This window comes from Panthera tigris, chromosome D1 (assembly GCF_018350195.1).
Source record: "Panthera tigris isolate Pti1 chromosome D1, P.tigris_Pti1_mat1.1, whole genome shotgun sequence".
Classification (NCBI taxonomy): Eukaryota; Metazoa; Chordata; class Mammalia; order Carnivora; family Felidae; genus Panthera; species Panthera tigris.
Genome location: NC_056669.1, coordinates 10,043,136 through 10,061,390, shown reverse-complemented (window position 1 = coordinate 10,061,390; position 18,255 = coordinate 10,043,136). Strand labels below are relative to the sequence as shown.

The following is an 18,255-nucleotide window of genomic DNA, read 5'->3' as shown; positions in this document are numbered from 1 at the left end:
CTCCTAACGTCCCCGACCACAACCCCCGGCGGGTCTTGACCCCGCCCCCTGCCTTCCGGACCGGCCTCCTGCGGCCCGAGCCAGCCCCGCCTCCTGACTGCCAGGATCCCGCCCAGGGAGCGCCCCCCTTCCGCAGATGAGAGCCCGCCTCCTGGGCGTGCAAACCTCATCCCAGCTCGGGCTCAGCCAAGGCCTGTGGAGTAGGGCGCGAAGGGTCTGGATTTCCCCGCCGCCCTTAGGCTAAGCGAGACCTGCTGCACTTACGTAGAGCCCGCGGACCCCCACCCCGCAACACGCACCAGGCATGTTCCTTATGCGATTTATTGATCCCAGAGACTTTGCACCTGCGAGAGCCTACGGTCCAGCCAAAGGGAGTTTCCGGGTCATGCAGTGCTGTCAGTGACTTGAAACACGTGTAACCGGTGGTCAGGGAATTGCTTCCTCCACGCCTCACCCCTGCCCTCGTTTGTCTTTTTTAGGTTCTGAGACCTTTGACCCAACCATTGAGGGAATTGCCCAAGCCAGCCCTGGGGGCTGGTATGAGAACTCAGAATGCTTTTCCAGAGCACTTCTTCTTCAGCTTTAGATTTAAGGTGTATAAAAGAGACACCATTAAATTAAGCCTAACAAAATCAACTTAAGTGCTGAGGTAACCTGTTCTTCCTTCACTTTTCTTGAAAGCAAGAGCAAAGGTAGGGGTCAAAAAAATTTTGGCATGCTCCTCCTGGTCCCTCCTTTTGTGGAACTCCATCCGCCCCTAACCAGCCCGAAAACAACTCCAAGCTCGCGGTGGCAAATTAAAGGTAGGCCTAGAGGAGAGAGCAAGAATGGGGGACTCTCACTGGGGTTCTGGAGTTAAGTTGAAAACGTGGCAGCCATCTCTGGGCCACCAGCCATTTCCCCAAAGCAGAGTCTCCCCACAGGAGTAGTGGCGAAATGACGGAAACAGGCCCTTCCTCCCCAAGGCTCACACCAGGGTGCCGTTCTTGCTGTCGTAGCGGGGCGTGGCCTGGGGGAAGCGAAGGGTTGCGTATTCTGTAGCATTTTCTGACTGAAGATGCTTCACTTCCAGAGCAGAGCGTGGCTGGGTACAGCTGTACACTTGAATGTCTGCATAATGTAAGCTGTTCTCCTTCACACTAAGGCCTCGACTCCTCTCCTGAGACGCAGGCTTCTCTAACACCTGCTCATACATACGTCCTGTTGTGTCATGGGCCTGCAAGAAATTGACAGCATTAAGGGAGGTACTTGGCTTGCTTTCGCCCCTCATCTGCAAAGCAGGGTCAGCTATACTGATGTCCCCTCGCTCTGCTCCTTTGTAGGGCAGAACCAGCAAGTTCTGGTTCAAGATGACCAGATGCATCCCAGGGTGAAAAAGCGGGAACCTCGGATCCTATATCTGAACAGCCCCCTGGAAGGGACGGGGGCCTGTCATTACCTTGGTGCCATTCTGCTGCTGCTGCTGCTGCTGCTGCTGCTGCTTCAATGTCCGTCTTGCTTGGCTTTCTGAGAGGCAGAAATCCACCTTAAATCCATTATCTCTTGAGCTGCCTGAGCTTGCCCTCTTTGAATGTCTGTTAAACTATTACAGTGGGCTTCTAACTAATCCCCCTGCCTCTGGGTTCACCCCTTTCACTGCTACCATCCCCACATCCAAACTCCTTTCACACTCTGCCACTGATATCTTCCATCCTCAGTTTTCACCCACCCCTAACACAGTTCAACAAACATATGCTGAGAGCCTGTTATACGCTGGGCTCTGTGACCCATTCTGGGCATTGAAGGATGAGCAGGCTATTTTCTCTGCCTCGGGGAGCTTACTGTCTGCTGGAGGAGACAGATAATCACACAGACTATTAGAGTGCAAAGTGTGAGTGCTCAGCTACACCAGTTGGTCACTTTCAATCAAGTCAGTCTCTTTCTCCTTCCTCCCTCCCCTTCTCCTTTCCTTCCTTCCTACCTTCCTTCTACATGAGATGATTGCACTGCCTGAAATACCCTTTCCTCTGCTCCTCCTCCAGCCTGAGAATTTGCTATTATTCCTTCGACATTGGTGTTTTCCCTCATCCTCCCATGGTGTGAGTATGAGTCTATTACAGCACTAGTAGACTACATTGCAGTTCTCGTTTATGTGTAAACAAGTCTCTCAGACTTGATTTTCAGCTCTTCTTGTGCTCCTCTGCCTCCTTGGGACCCAGCAGAGCACCTCATATACACTGTAAGTGTCCAGTTAATTTTTGCTGGGTGAATGAAAGAATGAACAACCAAGCTTGCCACTCTAAGATAATAGAAAGAATGAGACCCAGAATCTCAGCGCTGATCTGGGACCCAGTAACCAAAAGATTTTCTCTGGTGTACTGTCTCCCTTTATCCCTTCCAAGGGATACTCCTCCTTTTCCTTCTTATGCCCTTTCCAAAAACACTGGTTCTAGTACTTTCTCTTCTCTCATTTGACCACTCCAAGCCCCCGCCCCCAAAGCCCAGTTACCCATTTTCTTTTTCCTCAGGGAAGTTGATGGGCAGCTCCTGTGAAGTGAAACACAGATCACCCACGTGTGAGAGTCCTGGCCTCTCTCTTCCCACCTTTATCATTTGTTCTGTGCCTCCTTAACATTCTGGGATGACCTTCCCTCACTTCCCTCTAACAACGATTCACCCTGAGCCAGCCAGAAAGTGTTTATCAAGGGTACCACATCTCTCCCACAAGGATGGTTCTGGAAGGTGGAGTGGTACAACTGACATAACCAAACCCAAAATACAGCCGCAGGCAATCAGGCACAACACGCCAGGGATATAGCTGGGTTGAGGGCTATTCTGGGATTGTCTAACAGGCTAATCCCAGCAGAGGGTAAGGGAAACCTGCCAAAAAATGGGATATTCCTGGATTCAGAGACCCTCTTGCTACAGCACTCAGTGTTTTATTATTTTTCTTGTTCCACAGTCTCTGCTAACATAGGGTTCCCATTCTGGGAGTCACAGAAGCTGCCACAACCAGGGTTAACTAGTTAGGACCCCTCCAAGCCCTTTTCTAACAGGCAATCTCCCTCCCTGTTTCCATGTCCTTGTCTTTAATTAACAGAGAAAGTGAGAGATATTTAACCTTTAACATCCACAGCACAGGGAGCTCTGAATTTGGTGAGTGACTCAGCTCCCCTGCCCTTGCTGCAGGACAGACTTCATTTCTGAGCCCCTGGGGTCTCTAGTGGAGCCAGGGTGTCTACGTGATTGTCAACTGTTTGATGGCCAGAGAAAAACACTTGTCTGAGGAAATAGGCTGAATAGTTTGAAGCTTACTCCGGATGCTTTTTCTTGCTAGTACATTTCCAACTCTCACCAGCGCCAACCCTATCTGTTCTGACCTCTGTCTCCCTAATGAAATTTCCTTCTTTTGCTAACTAAATAGAAAAAGAGAGAGAGAGGGAAGCTTCTAAATCATGTCCATTTTACTGCTGTGGAAAAATCAGGATTTTCCCACACTTCTGACAGAGTTTTGTGTTTTGGTGTGGCTTTTGGTTTTAATGCAGCTTGCTGAGTTGAGAGCAGATAGAGTCACCATCTGAACTTTACAGGTGGTTCAGAATTAAAAAACTCTGAAACCACTTCTAGGTCTTTCTACTTCTATTTTCTGCTTCTGCCACTTCAGCTCTTCCTCTTTTTTTTTTTTTATATTTTTGTTATTAATTAATTTATTTTTTACCTCTGCCTGGTCATAGCCTTATCTTAGCCTATAATTCTTTCCCCCTTGTTACTACTGTTCTCCTACTTACTTCTACTTAAATGGATGAAGAGAATATAAATTTTAAAGTCACAGGTTTGGGTGACCCAATTTTAGTGAATGGAGCCTTTTCCCAAGTTGGATACTATATAATGCCTGGACACAACCTAAATGGAATATTCAGTTAGACTCACAGTTGACAGGATTTTATTTTTAGCTCAGAATTCAGGAAACTAAATGGGCACTCTCCTGTATTGGTAGTATGAAAAAAAATGACTCAATTTTCCAAGAATGCAATTGACAAGAAGTATAAGGAGGCTTAAACATAAAATGTGTATCCTCTGATGTAGCAATTCCATATCCTAAGAAATAATTAGGTGCAAATATGGATGCTCATTGTAGCATTATTTACAATTGCAAAAAATAGGAAATACCCTAAATGTCCAACATCGGGAAAGACTACGTAAATGGCATCTTCTATAAATGGAACATTGTACATCCACTTAAGAAAGATGTGCAAGAGGGCGCCTGGGTGACTCAGTTGGTTAAGTGTCTATGGCTCAGGTTGTGATCTTGTGGTTTGGGGGTTTAAGCCCCTCATTGGGATTCTGTGTGTGTGTGTGTGTGTGTGTGTGTGTGTGTGTGTCTGCATCCCCCACCCTTCTGCTCACACTCTGTCTCCCTCTTTCTCAAAAATTTGAAAAAAAAAAAAAAAAAAAGAAAGATGTTGGAAGAACACCCAATAGCATGGAAAATCTTAATCTTTGTCAAGTTAGTAAAAAGATAATAATGTTTTGGGATTAAACCTATGCACATAAACATTTCAGAAGGATTGCATGGAGGTGATCTTTCTGAGTCACTGTGCAGGTTGGGGTGGGCTGAGCGGGAGCGGGAGGGGGTCCTGTGCCCAGATGTTTCCAACTCTTGTTAAAAATGTTTGGGTCCCCACGAAGCCCTACTATACCCAGTTTTACCAGGATATTTGGGTAGGAATGGGGTGCATAGGCTTCATCGTTTATAAGACCAGGGTAAAAGAAGTAAAGCTTTGAAAGCTTCCAGTCCCGCACCTGCTCATGGTTATCATTAACCCACTTTAGAGTACACGTCAGGTGGAGCTTCAGTCTGGCTGTAAATCTCAGCAAACTGTTAGATGGGAACATGGAGCATTGCTGCACACTTGTGGACGTGTGGTTTCCTTTGTGGCATGAATAAATGTAACTGTGAGGTGCACCAAAAAAAGGAAGAAAGAAAGAAAGAAAGAAAGAAAGAAAGAAAGAAAGAAAGAAAGAAAGAAAGAAAGAAAGAAAGAAAGAAGAGGATTACATGGAAATATACTAAAATGTTTCTGTCATTTATGATTGCTATAAATATATTTAGTATATTTATGGTTGCTTCTTATTTCCTGCTCTTTGATACTTTCCAAATTTTCTGTGGTGAATGTATTACTTTTGTAATCAGAAAATAATAATAATAATAATAATGATAAATTTAAAATAAAAATATTTTTAGTTGTCATACTATCAGTTTCTGTAAGTTTATTGAGATAATGAGAAACAGAGGGAAACAACATTTATCTACTTAAAATATCTACTAATATTGATTACTTAAAATATCTACTAATATTTTAAGGGGAAAATAGTATATTTTGGTTAGAATATCGGGGGGGTAGTGTTTCTAGCCAGGCTCTAGCGCCAGACTGATGTTATCAGATTAGCTGTGTGAATTTCAGCAAGTTTTTAGCTTAATCAGGCTTTCATTTCTTATTAATAAGGATAATAACAGAACCTAAACCCCATGGATTGTCATAAGAATTACATAAAATAATTAATGTAAAATACTCAGCTAAGTGCCTGACATATAATGAGCATCAGTGAAAGCTGATTGCTATGATTACCACCATCAGAGGAAAAATTAACCAAAAATGAAGAATATGAAAACTTGGAACAAAGGAAGTGAAAGAAGTTGTTACACTCTTTTCTGTAGAAAATCTTGTATGTTCCTAAATGTCCTGTGTCTGTGGGATATCTGAGAGTTTAAAAAGTGAATTTTTTCCTCCCAATCCTGATAAAATTCTGGGAAATTTATCATTGTTTCCGTCTTACAGAGAGGTCAACTAAGGCCCTAGAACTTTGGTATCTTACTCAAGGAGGGAGGGGCCAAATTTCCTATTATTGCTACATCCTCTGCATCTGTCATTATACGTGGTATATATAGGTATTCAATACAATATTTGTTTGATAAATGAATGAGTAATAAGAACTGGACTTGAATCCAATGTACAGATTCCAAATCATATGTGCTTTTCAATGTGCCTTATCTATTTTTCTAAATATAATGATGATTTTTTTTTTTTCACAAGCAAGACATCCTCAAGACTGACCCAGGCTTGGAATGTATAGCTAAGAAAACAGTGAACAGGATAAAACCAGGTCCGGGAGTTTGGAGTGGTTACAACTCTGGGAAAGAACAGTAAAAACACTATGAATAATTTACTGTGAGGCTTTCACATATCCTCTGCTCTTCAAACCTATGATCTAAACAACATAGGTCATGCTATCTATATTGTACACATGAGGAAAAAGAGAAGTTACAGGATTTGCCGAAAGTCACACGAGTGTGAAAGCTATATTCAAATATTTCATGGATATTCTCCTTCTCTCCACTTCTACCCCTTTAAACAAACATTTCTCCAAAGTTGATTTCCTTGATTTGAGAGGGCAGAATTATGTAGTGGTTAAAAGTCTGGGCTCTGAAGTCAGACAGACCTGGATTGGAATGTTGATTTATTTGCTCACTAGCCATGTGACTTGGGACAAGTCAACTTCTCTGAACCTCAGCTTCTCAGCTGTAAAAACAGGAGGAGTAAGGCCACCTCCCCTCATAGCATTGTGGGGAAGAGTAAACGAGATTGTTTGAAAAGTGCCTGGAACATAGCAAGCTCGCCAATGCTATAATTAATTATCATCATCATCTGGGGAAGAAGGGAAGGGAAAGAAAGAAAGGAGAGGAAGAGAAGGACAGAGAGAAACCGTGCCAATTCACCATTCCCATCCTGCTCTGGCCCATTCTACCGTCAGCAGGCTTGGCTGTGTTCTCTGAAAGACGTGAGCACAGAAAGAGGTAATGCTCTGGTGTTGGCACCCGGGAGGTGTGCCAGGCAGAGGGAGGTGGCTGTGGGAGGTTGATAGAGAATTAGCTGCACTCTTTCTCTTATTCTCTTGGCCTGCGTGTCCACGAACAGACATTACCCTCCACCCCCTGCCCCTACTCACCAGTGTCCCCCGCAGCAAAGCCGGTTTCCCATGGTGCTCTGTTGCCGCGGAGGGAGCCCAGCTGTTTTTCTACATAAAGAGGCTTGTGCATTTCCTGGTTCCTGGTTTAGCTTTCAGTAAGAGCTCCCGGGGAGTCTCTATCAGTGTCAGATTTCAACCTAGCAGGTTGGACTTTGGAAGCCACCTGCTGGAATGATTCCCAGGTGACTGTTACCAGCCAAGTGGTAGAGGAACACACGTGGGCTCCAGGTGAGAGCTATCTCACCTTCGGGATTTGGAGCTGCTTTGAAGAAGCCATAACTTTGAGCGTCAAGCTTCAGTGAAAAGAAACCTGAGATGGCAAAGGGCTCTGGGTTTCCTTAGTAAATGTTTCTCTACTACATCACACTGTCATTGAAATACATTCTCTACAATGGAGTCAAGGGTCTTACCTTGTGTTTCCTGGCACTACTCAGGTTTAGTGGAGTTTCACTTTCAAGGTAATCAGTATCAATTTCTTATTATCCCTGTCCAGAATCTGGGTTTGAATACTGGAGTCTCTAGGAAATTTTAATTTAGGGAAATGGGTTCCTTTCATATCCTCCCTTGCTTTTGGAATTGATGTGAGCAGATCACTTTTTTCCATGATGGTGAAAGAGAGGAGGACTAAACTCATTACCTAATCCCCTTTCTGGTCAGAAATCACATGGTTCTATGACTGGAATGGCCTCTCAGCACATCTTGACCACTCACTTCCTCATGTTCAGTACAGAACTACAGAATCTCTGCTTCCAACTCAACTCAGACTCTCCCTCCAATGACCCAAAGTTAGAAGCATTCTGCACTCACCAGAGAGCAGGGTACAGTCGAGCAAATTCCTCCATAGAAAATGTGGGCTCTGGGAGAATTTGCGAAACCCATAAGGCTTGTCTTCAGAGCTCCCACCCCCACACTGCCCAGATGCCCTGTTATTTGAATGCCCCTTGTGGATGTTCAGGACCCACCACTCAGCCCTGCACTCCACAGAGAGTACACTGGGCATTTCCTTCCTCCCCATCCTGTTTCCTTGTGAGAAAGGAGCATAATGAGAGTGACAGTTTTAGAGGATTGGGTGAAGATTACGTGAGATAATGTATACAAAGTTCTAGTCCACAGCCTGGCACATGGGAAGCTTTCAGTAAGTCCTACCTATTGTTATCACTTCTTCTCAGCTAATTGTCAGATGGCAAAGCATCTCACTTTATCATCTTGTGCTGGATCATTGCACTAGCATTTTACTTCATGGCTATGCTTCTTCCTAGCAAGCCCTTCTATGCGCCAGCATCAACAGTATTCTTTTCATCCTGATGTCTGAACGTCTTAGCCTGGCACTCAAAGCCCTCCAACAACCTGGTCCCTCTCTAATTTAAAGGAAAAATTTTAAGGAAAACATCAAAGAGATTTTATAACCAGAAACTGCAAAGGAACCAACAGTGTATTGTGGTACCCAGAAAACCTGATCTACCTTAAGCAGTATTAATAGAAGTCTACAGTGATAAACAAGGGAATTGATTATTCCACTGAAGTCTGTATCAGTCAGTCCATGACTAGAATAATAATTTTAATCCACATGTTGAATTCCAAGTTACACTGTCAAAAGGCAATGTGTTCTAGAGAAAGTTGTCTAGGTGATAAATAGTTTGGAAAGTTCTAGGGGTACCTGGCCGCCTCAGTCAGAGGAGCACGTGACTCTTGATCTCGGGGTTGTGAGTTTGAGCCCCATGTTAGGTGTAGAGATGGTTTAAATAAACAAACAAACAAACAAACAAACAAACATTTAAAAAAAAATAAACTTTCTAAAAAAGTTTTGTAAGATATAGTTAAAAGAATTAGGCATGTTTACTTGGGAGAGAGAAACTTTAAGAGGATGGGATAGTTATTTTAAAATATCTGAAAGGGGCTTTCCAAGTGAAAGAAGGATTACATTGATTTTCTGGACACAACCACACCAATAAGCAGAAGTTACTGAAATGAAGATTCTGGACCAATAGAAGGAAGAATTTATTAGAATTATGTCCAAAGAGTTCTGATGAAGAACTGTGAGAAAGAACTTACAAAGTTCCCCATCACTTAAAATGCCCAGAGAGGGGTGCCTGGGTGACTCAGTTAGTTGGTTAAGTGACCGACTTCGGCTCAGTTCACAATCTCTCAGTACATGAGTTCAAGTCCCACATTGGACTCTCTGCTGTCAGTGCAGAGCCAGCTTAGGATCCTCTGCCCCGCCCCCCTTTCTCTCTGCCCCTGCCCTGTTCATGCTCTGTCTCAAAAATGAATAAAAAAAATTTTTTTTTAATGTCCAGGAAGAAGTTGACTAATGGTCATAAAAGAGTTTGAATGGTGTGGGGATTTGGACTGAATCAGAGATTTCAATTTTTTTTCTAGCTAAGGAACCCTCTCTTATTTTTTTTGATAATTTTTTTAAATGTTTATTTATTTTTGAGACAGAGAGAAACAGAGCATGAGTCGGGGAGGGGCAGAGAGAGAGGGAGACACAGAATCCAAAGCAATCTCCAGCCTCCGAGCTGTCAGCACAGAGCCCAACGCAGTGCTTGAACTCATGAACTTTGGTATCATGACCTGAGCCGAAGTTGGATGCTCAACCAACTGAGCCACCCAGGTGTCCCAGGAAGCCTTTCTTTTAAATAAAGCTCCCGTAAAAATAACAATTACAGAATAGATCATTGTAAAGTCATTTTGGCTGAAGTCCAATTAGAATCCTTTCTAATCTCCTTTTCTTCACAACTAGATGTAAGTTTCCCCAGAGTAGACAATAAAAGAGCATAGTTTTTAAATTTTATGTTTGTAATGTACATCCTCCATAGTATATTACCGGGAGTTGATAAATACTCGTTGAATGAATGGATGAACAAAAGAATATATCAATAGTTTTTTCTCTGATGCATGCTTTCATTTTTAATAGATGGTAATCTTTTAACCAAGAATTGAATTCTTTGAGTGAGGGTTCTTATCTTGGGAATTCACAGATGCCTACGAAGGGGTACATGAGTGGATCTCAAGAGCTGTGTGAACCTATTCAAATTGTAGGGCAAATGTGAGAGCACGTATATTTTTTCTGATAACAGGATCTATTGCTTTTGCTAGATTTTTCACCTGGGTCTGTAACCTAAAAAAGTTCAGAATCAACCACTTTAATGGAAGAATTTGAGGTGTCCACCACAATCTGGTAAAACATATATTTTTGGGGGCAGGGGAGCTCGTCTGGACACTCCTCAAATCACACACATGCAATGAACTACAAGGAGGAATTGAGAAGTCAGGCACGCACGCTTTCCTGAACATAGCATATCCCTCATATTAAGACTCTGCGCCCAAAGGAAGGTTCTCTGGCCATCACCACCACACAAGTAATCCTAGACCCCCTGTATTTAGACTCGGATTGGGTGGGTGATGCAGTGATTCCTCTCTTTAGGATGTTCCAAGACTAGAAACAAAAGGTGTCCCCTGTGCGGAGGTTGGAGAGACTTTGTGGTTTGGTGAGAGTGGCAGAGGCTCCTGTGTCTGTGCCCTGCATAGGCATACTCCATCGCTCAGAATTAGACACCATTTTCAGCAGACAGACCTTACTACAGGAAAACAGGGCTTTAGGCAACGCTCCCCAGCCTCAAACAATTTCCCCAACCCCTACCCAACACAGGCCAGACAGGCTGGAGACCCTTGTTTTTGTGTCTCTAATCACCAGCTCAGACAGTGCCCTCTGGGCTGTTTGGATGGCATATCCCTTTTCCCTCCCAGGATCACTCTCTCTTTTGTTGCATTGTGAGAAAATTATGGCTAGGAATTTGATCTGGAGCCAGTGTCAGCTTCCGGGTATGATCTCAGCATCCAAGTGTGAGCTCAGGGTGCTGTGACGTTGGGTACATCTAACTGAGGAGCTTTTTGTCTAGCTGGCTGTGACCTCCTCCCTCCCTGCCCATCCCATCATCCAGGCCACAGAATAGGGAGAAGCACAGACAAGGCCCTGGGATTGGGGTTTATTCAGCTCCACCCAGGACTAAACAAACACTTTGACATGTCTCAAGGGACCAAACCATACATTGTGGGCCATGCACTTTTCCCTTCCCCCAAGGATGCTGCTACCTCTGGGGCGGTGGGCAGCTGCTCCTATCACGGCGGGAGGTGGAAAGGGGCTCACTGGGTGCTGGCTCCAGGGCACTCAGGGCTCCACTCTGCCTGCCTCCTCCTCTTCCTCTGGATCTGGAGGCGCAGGGAGCAGGGAGATGTAGACCTCGTTGACCTCCGTGTCCAAATGGCGGCCACCCCGAGGTGCCTCCAGGTTAAGGATGCCATCGTGGGAGAGAGCTGCGCGGACCCGCCAGGGGTCCACGTCAGCAGGCAGGACATAGGTGCGGCAGAACTCTCGGGACACGAAGCCGTGGCGGTCCAGGCGCTGGGGGTGCCTGGCAGACACCTCCAGCAGGTTGTCCACAGTCCTTACAGTCACCTCATCTGGGGTGAAGTGGCTCACATCCAGAAATGCCTGAAATTTACCCTCACTGAGCCTGAGCTCCGAGGCCCCTGCCCTGCTGCCCTCCCCAGCTGCGGTGGCCCGGGGCCGCACATAGTAGCCGTGGTAGAGGGTGGGGGTCAGGATCTCTTCTGGCAGGAGGCCTGAGGGGCAGAGAAAGAAGGCAAGAGGCAGGATGAGGGAGAATGGGGTGGGAACAAGGGTGAAATGGGGAGATCAGGAGATGAGGACCAGGGAGAGCAGGAGAGGAGTCAGGAGAAGTAGGAAAATGAGGCGGGGGTGGGGGTGGGGGTGGGGGTGGGAATTAGCAACTGGAAAGAGGGGACTGAGATGGGGAAGGAGACTGGGGGGTGGAGGGGGGCAAACCAAAAGGGGGCTGGGTGGACAGAAGGGGAACCAGAAGGCACAGCGAGGGGGTCAGGGACAGGCATGGGAGCCTTGCGGGCACCGCGTCTGCCCCGAGGTCAGTAGGAAGGGGACCGAGCCCTGCTTGGCTGGGGACGGAGGGGGAGTTTGGGGTGGGAGATGGCTCGCCCCAGGAGTTCAGTTAAGCCTGCAGTGGGGTGGAGGCCAGTACCATTGGGAGGTCAGCCCAGAATTTCAGGAGGTGGGGGTGGGAAGCAAGGGGGGTGGCGTCTGTGCCATACCTTCTCCGAAGCGCTGCTCGCCCAGACGGCTGGGGTTGGCGAATTCGTACTCGGTGGTGGCCGGGTGGGCATGTGGCACCGAGCGGCCTGACATGGCTGCAGAGGCGTCGGCGGCCCTGGTCCGAGGTGCAGCGACCCCTCCAGCTGCCTGGAGAGCCGGGGCTCGGTCGGGGGTGGGGGCGGGGTCTACACCACCCAAAATAGTGCCGAGCCTGGGGCGGGGGAGGGGCGGGGAACCGGGGCCCTGAGCGCCAGTGACAAGTGTGCGACCAGCCCCGCCTGGACCCCCGTGCTCTCCCCCCCGCCTCACACCCTTCAGCTGTCACAGGCTGCCCGAAGGGACAGCTGGGGGTTCTGGCTGGGCAGCCAGCTGGGGATGGGGAGGCTGGTGTGGGAGGCCCTGGAGAGGCCTCGCTGAAACCCTCAGTTTGTACATTTTCCACATTGCCTCCTCTCCTCCTCCTTCCCAGGCACCTTGCACCCTTCTTCATAAAGCTCCCCTGGTTTAAATGTTCTGTATGCTATGGAAGGTGAGAGATGCAAGAAACTTTTCCACCTTTTCTTTGGGGTGGAGGGAAGGGTCCCCCTGCCCAGATCAATGTCAGAGTCCTTTCCTGAACCCGGGTAGACCCCGGGCACCACACAGATGCCTGGCACTGACTTGTTGGTGATCACTGCTCTCCTCTAGGGACCCACAAAGAGTTAATGTCCCTGGGGCCCAGCCTAGGAAGATTCCAGTTCCTGCCCAGGCCCAAGATAGTCGCTGGCCCAATTCCCCTGGCATGCTAGGCTGCAGAGGAGGAGGAGGGGCACAGCACCCTCCTGCTTAGGATTCCTGACTTCAACCCAACTCCAGAGAAGGGGGGGGGGGGCACCATTGGGCGTGGATGGAAAGCTAGTGAAACAAGACCAGCACAAGTCACTGGCCAGCTCAGACGTGTTTGTATTTCTCTTTTCTTAGCTCAGTGAGTACTGGGTATGTGTCACACTGCCAAATCCCCGATCACAAGTCTCCATGAACGGGCGGTGAGCTGGGATAATAAAACTCCTGACATCACCATTCCAGAAGCTTCACAAGACTGCGTATATAAGGGGCTGGCTGTTGCTGCGGCTGAAGGAGCTGACCAGCCAGCTGACCCCCTCCACTCACCTAGCCACCATGGACATCGCCATCCACCACCCCTGGATCCGCCGGCCCTTCTTTCCTTTCCACTCCCCCAGCCGCCTCTTTGACCAGTTCTTCGGGGAGCACCTGTTGGAGTCTGATCTCTTCCCAACTTCTACTTCCCTGAGCCCCTTCTACCTCCGGCCACCCTCATTCCTGCGGGCACCCAGCTGGATTGACACTGGGCTCTCAGAGGTAAGTTTCCCTCTGCCAGGACAGGAGAGTTCTTCCTGGAACCTCCTGGAAACCTATCCACCTGCTCTCCTTTTTCTCCTTGCCTACATCTGGCTACATCTAAGTGTCTTAGGCACTTGTGTGTCCACCAGGGAAGAAAGACTGGGTTACTGGTTCTTTCACCCAGTTGTCTGTTTGTATCGGGTGCTCTTCTGTATCCTACTTTACTACATTTTTTCCATGTGCTGTGAAAATCACCCTCTATCCCCTAACTTCTAAGTAGGATGCCCCTTTCTGGTTTGATTCATAAAGATCCAGGGAAAGATCTGCCTTCAGACTCCTTTGCTCACCTCTTCTAATCCCTCATACTCCTGATAAATTTTATTACTTCAAGCTTCAGATCAGGAAAACAGTCCTGCCTCATGCTGAGTGTTTCATCTCCACTGCATGGGGCTGGAGACAGCAACCACTATTTTCTTCCTTTCAATTCCTTTGTCTATGATTTCCCAGGTTTCTCAGGGCTGTGACAGGGCACTGACCTGGGCCCATACCTAAGGAGAAAAGAATATAGGCCAATTCTTGGGGCCCCTCCTCTCTTGTCCTAAGAAGGTGGGAGAATGGGGTGAACAGATAAGATTAACAGAGCTGTCACAGATAATACACTGGTTTAAAAATATTCAAGTATGAGTAAACAGGAGCTGAGTGAGCAAGGGCTTTGGAAGGACAATCAGGGCTAGGAGAACATTCCAGATTGAGTGGGTGGGAAACTTGGCAGAGGTCTGAGCAAGAAGAAGGGGCCTTTGTCTCATGGACAAATGACAAGGCTGGGCATCAGGGTCAGAGAGGCAGCAGAAACCTTGCCCAGACCCATCCTTTTGATTGGCCTGGGTGGCCTGTCTTCTTTCCTGTCCCTGTAAATAAAGTTAGGATCTGATGCCCATGTGCTATGCCTTGGGTACCACTGTGGTGACTCCCCTGAACCAGAGAGCCATGTTTATTCAAAATGGGATTTTTTTTAGTCAAAAAAAAAAAAAAAAGAAGGATAAAGTCTGCAGAATGATGAGACTGTACTAGTGTAATCCACATTCCTACCATCTTTTCTCCCCCTTGCTATTTCTAGATGCGTCTGGAGAAGGATAGATTCTCTGTCAACCTGGATGTGAAGCACTTCTCTCCAGAGGAACTGAAGGTCAAGGTGTTGGGAGACGTGATTGAGGTGCACGGCAAACATGAAGAGCGCCAGGTGCATAGCTTGCTTTCTCTTCTCATTCATTCAGTGAAAACTATATGCCAGACGCTGCCATCAGCCTCTGAGTCTGGCAACCTCCAGTCTTAAGCCAGAAAGGTCTGGGACAGGGACAGACCTGCTGTTGCTGTTTGGGCCAGAGAAGTGATCTTTGTTGTTCATTCTGATTTGATTGCCTTAGGTGGGATAGATGGGATGTTTACTTCCCATTTAAGCCCGTAGTTTTTGGCTGCCTTAGAATCACTAGGGGAATGAAAAAGTTCCAGTGCTTAGGCATATTACAGACCAAAATTTTTAGGGGTGGGCACCAGGCATCAACATTTTTTAAAGGGGCAAGGTGGGGGGAAGCTCCCTAGGTAATTCTAGCGTACATTCAAAGTTGAGGACCACTGATTTAGGAATAGCATTTGTTGGACATGTGGTTGCTTTACGTCACTATATGAATTGCAGGTACCCTGAAGACCCTTGACTTTGGGATGTTGTTTTCATATGCTCCTGAATCCTCTCATCTTTAGCCCATCTAAATGCTCAACAACTTGCTTTGCCTAAGTTTCAGAGCTACACTCAGCAGCTAAAACCCTGCAGCCCGTGTGGAAATCACTTAATTGAGAGCCTGTCTGCCTACATGCTGGTATAAAGATTAGAATCAGCTAGTGTTTAGCAGAATCCTAGAATATGGAACAGATTCTCATTAATTTCTGGGAGGGTTTTTAAATGTGGCAGCTGCTGACCAATTGTTGATAACTCCGATACTTGTGCATCAGACAGTAAGGTTTGAGGTCCTCAGGCTGTTTCAGTTTTGCTTATGGGATTTAGCTTTGGGTCATAGTCTCCCTGGATGAAGTTTTGTTGCTTTTGTTGTTGTTTTTAGCAGCAGTCCTATTGGTCTGGAACATAATGGGACATTCCTGAAGAATCAGGACAATTTTTGGACTTCCTTAGGGACTCAGATCTTCAATGATATGGATGATATTCTAGATCCTGTAGGCCCAACAAACATTGATCTAAACCTTTGGGAAATACCCATAAAAATATCCATGCCTCAATTTGGAGAGCCTTCAAGGTTTTTCCCTTTGACTTCTCAGACTCTCCTTGGTAGGAGTGACCACCTAGGCAACTTTATCTCAGCCCCAGCCAGAACAGCTGTTAAGTTTTCCTCTCTTGTTGCAAAGGCGTATGGTCACACCTAAGGGGAAGAAGGATGTCTGAGTCCTCAGCAATTGGTGCTACTTCCTGTTCTTACCTCTCTTTTTCCTCATTCCCTCATTTCCTCTCTTGGATTAGGATGAACATGGTTTCATCTCCCGGGAGTTCCACAGGAAATACCGGATCCCAGCTGATGTGGACCCTCTCGCCATTACTTCATCCCTGTCATCTGATGGGGTCCTCACTGTGAATGGACCAAGGAAGCAGGCCTCTGGCCCTGAGCGTACCATTCCCATCACTCGTGAAGAGAAGCCTGCTGTTACTGCAGCCCCCAAGAAGTAGATGCCCTTTCTCTGACTGCATTTTTTAAACCAAGAAAGTGTCCCCACCAATGAATGAAAATCTTGTGATTAGTGCTGAAGCTTATTAATGCTAAGGGCAGGCCCAAATTATTAAGCTAATAAAATACTATTCAGCAACAGATAACTGTCTTGTGTTTGAATATTCTGTGTTTTAAAAAATTAATGTGGAAATACAGCAGATCCATTTAGTCACCGCATTATGATTTAGGGGCTTCTGGGGATATTATAGTCAGAATGACTGTCTCCATTACTTACTAAGGGTGTAAATTTCACAAGTCACTTAACCTTTCTAGCCCTTAGGTATTACATTTGTAACATGTGGCACTGATTTGTAGACTGTTGTGAGGAGTAAATTAAGGAGAAAACAGGTAAAACCCTTGGCAGAGTTCAAGGAATATCAGTTCCTCTGTCTCCTTCCTTGATTTCAGCCCTCATTTCCAACAATAAATCTGAACAAACTCTGGATAACAATGCATGAAAGGCCTTAGTGAGTCTGCAATTCATCATGTTGCCAGGCAGGAGGTAGTGCCCCCAATAGTGACATTTTCCTGCTGCCTTCAGCTGATTCACAAGAGCAATAACCAGGACTTACTTGGGCGACTATCACCAAACAAGCCTTTCAGTCGTAATCCCTAAATTATTTAGCAATAAATTTTCCTTTGAGAACCAATTCAATGACTGCCACCCACCATAAAAAATTAAGTTTTAGAATTACAATTAATCATTGATCAGTAAGTGATTCTATTATTTAGCTTAAACAAAGACAGTTTACAAAAACACCCCCATTCCACTTGTGGTTCCAGACAAAACTTCTGACTCAATTAATGAAAAATAGCCCTGGTGTGGGTTATCTGGAATAAATGTTTGCAGGCAACTCCTATTTTACTGTAGCAGCATCTACCTAATTTCTGACCTCCCACAACGACTGACCATGAGGTGAAGTGAGATTCCTGCCTCCACAATGCCTACAGATTGGAGGTTGGCCACACTTTTAAAATATTCTACACAAGACAGTTGCTGACATTTTTCATGATGCAGGGGTGTGGAGCTAGGACGATATAAATTGCACATCTATACAGGTTCAAAATGTTACCTCCTGAAAAACAACTTCCTAATAGTCAGAAATGCCATGGTCTAGCCAGCTAATTTTTGTGGCTGTGTTGCAGATACTCTTGGGGGTCTGACCAACCTATATATCACCTTCAGTCTTGCCAACAGCTCCCCAGTTGGTTTAGGTATCCACCATATACTTCCTCGCCATGTGCTTCAGGAAAGTGAACCCAAGCTCCAGCTTGGTTCCAGCTGGTTCCAGCCACAAGTGATCTTATCTTTTTCCTTTTTTGAGAGACAGTATGAGTGGGGGACTGGCAGAGGAAGAGAGGGAGAGAATCTTAAGCAGGCTCCAAACCAGTGTGAAGCCCCATGCTCATGATGTGGGGTCATGACCTGGGCCCAAATCACGAGTTGGACGCTTAACCATCTGAGCCACCGAGGTGCCCCAGGTGGTCTATCTTGATTAGCCCAAGCCAATCATGGAGATTCCCTTCCCTCTGTCAAGATTAGTCTTGAAAAGGCCATGACCCAATTATGGCTAATGAGACAGGAGGGCAGTTTGCTGGAGGTGCTTCTGGAAGAGGTTTTGAGTTTTTAAAAAGACTCACCAAAAGAGAGAAAGGGAGAAAAGTGGGAAGGAGAGATATTTTTTTCTTCTTCTTTCAGGTATTGGAGCATGATGATGTGGCACTCAGATTGCTGTAAGCATCTTGAAACCATGAGGGACCATCCATGATATGCTGAGGATGGCCGAGCAAGAAGGTGGCAGGACTCCAGGTTCTTGATGGGTCACTGCATTGCTAAATTGGCCAGCTCTAGACCTTCCTTACTTCAGAATGTCTTATGCCTTATTTTTGTTTATTTTGACAATGCTTTTATGTTACTGGTACGCAAAAAAATCTTAACTGATAGAGGCTGAATTAAATAGTGTAAAAATCTGAGAACGTCCTGGAAACCATGTGTCAACTTTA

The 18,255-nt window shown here is 46.2% G+C and overlaps 3 protein-coding genes and 1 pseudogene across 3 annotated transcripts; 2 read left to right on the top strand and 2 right to left on the bottom strand.

The window, feature by feature from the left end:
* Positions 1-958: 958 nt before the first annotated feature.
* Positions 959-7,160, bottom strand: CD1H11orf52 (chromosome D1 C11orf52 homolog). Its single transcript, XM_007074860.3, has 4 exons — positions 6,988-7,160; positions 2,489-2,526; positions 1,439-1,506; positions 959-1,216 (listed from the first exon to the last, which is right to left on the bottom strand). The coding sequence occupies exons 1-4, from the start codon at positions 7,017-7,019 to the stop codon at positions 968-970; spliced, it is 387 nt and encodes a 128-aa protein (XP_007074922.1). The 5' UTR covers positions 7,020-7,160; the 3' UTR covers positions 959-967.
* Positions 4,627-4,802, top strand: LOC102957533 (annotated as a pseudogene).
* On the top strand, positions 6,601-16,352 carry CRYAB (crystallin alpha B). Its single transcript, XM_015542578.2, has 4 exons — positions 6,601-6,835; positions 13,100-13,498; positions 14,598-14,720; positions 16,008-16,352. The coding sequence occupies exons 2-4, from the start codon at positions 13,298-13,300 to the stop codon at positions 16,209-16,211; spliced, it is 528 nt and encodes a 175-aa protein (XP_015398064.1). The 5' UTR covers positions 6,601-6,835; positions 13,100-13,297; the 3' UTR covers positions 16,212-16,352.
* HSPB2 (heat shock protein family B (small) member 2) lies at positions 10,991-12,322 on the bottom strand. Its single transcript, XM_042959129.1, has 2 exons — positions 12,139-12,322; positions 10,991-11,634 (listed from the first exon to the last, which is right to left on the bottom strand). The coding sequence occupies exons 1-2, from the start codon at positions 12,230-12,232 to the stop codon at positions 11,180-11,182; spliced, it is 549 nt and encodes a 182-aa protein (XP_042815063.1). The 5' UTR covers positions 12,233-12,322; the 3' UTR covers positions 10,991-11,179.
* Positions 16,353-18,255: the final 1,903 nt, after the last annotated feature.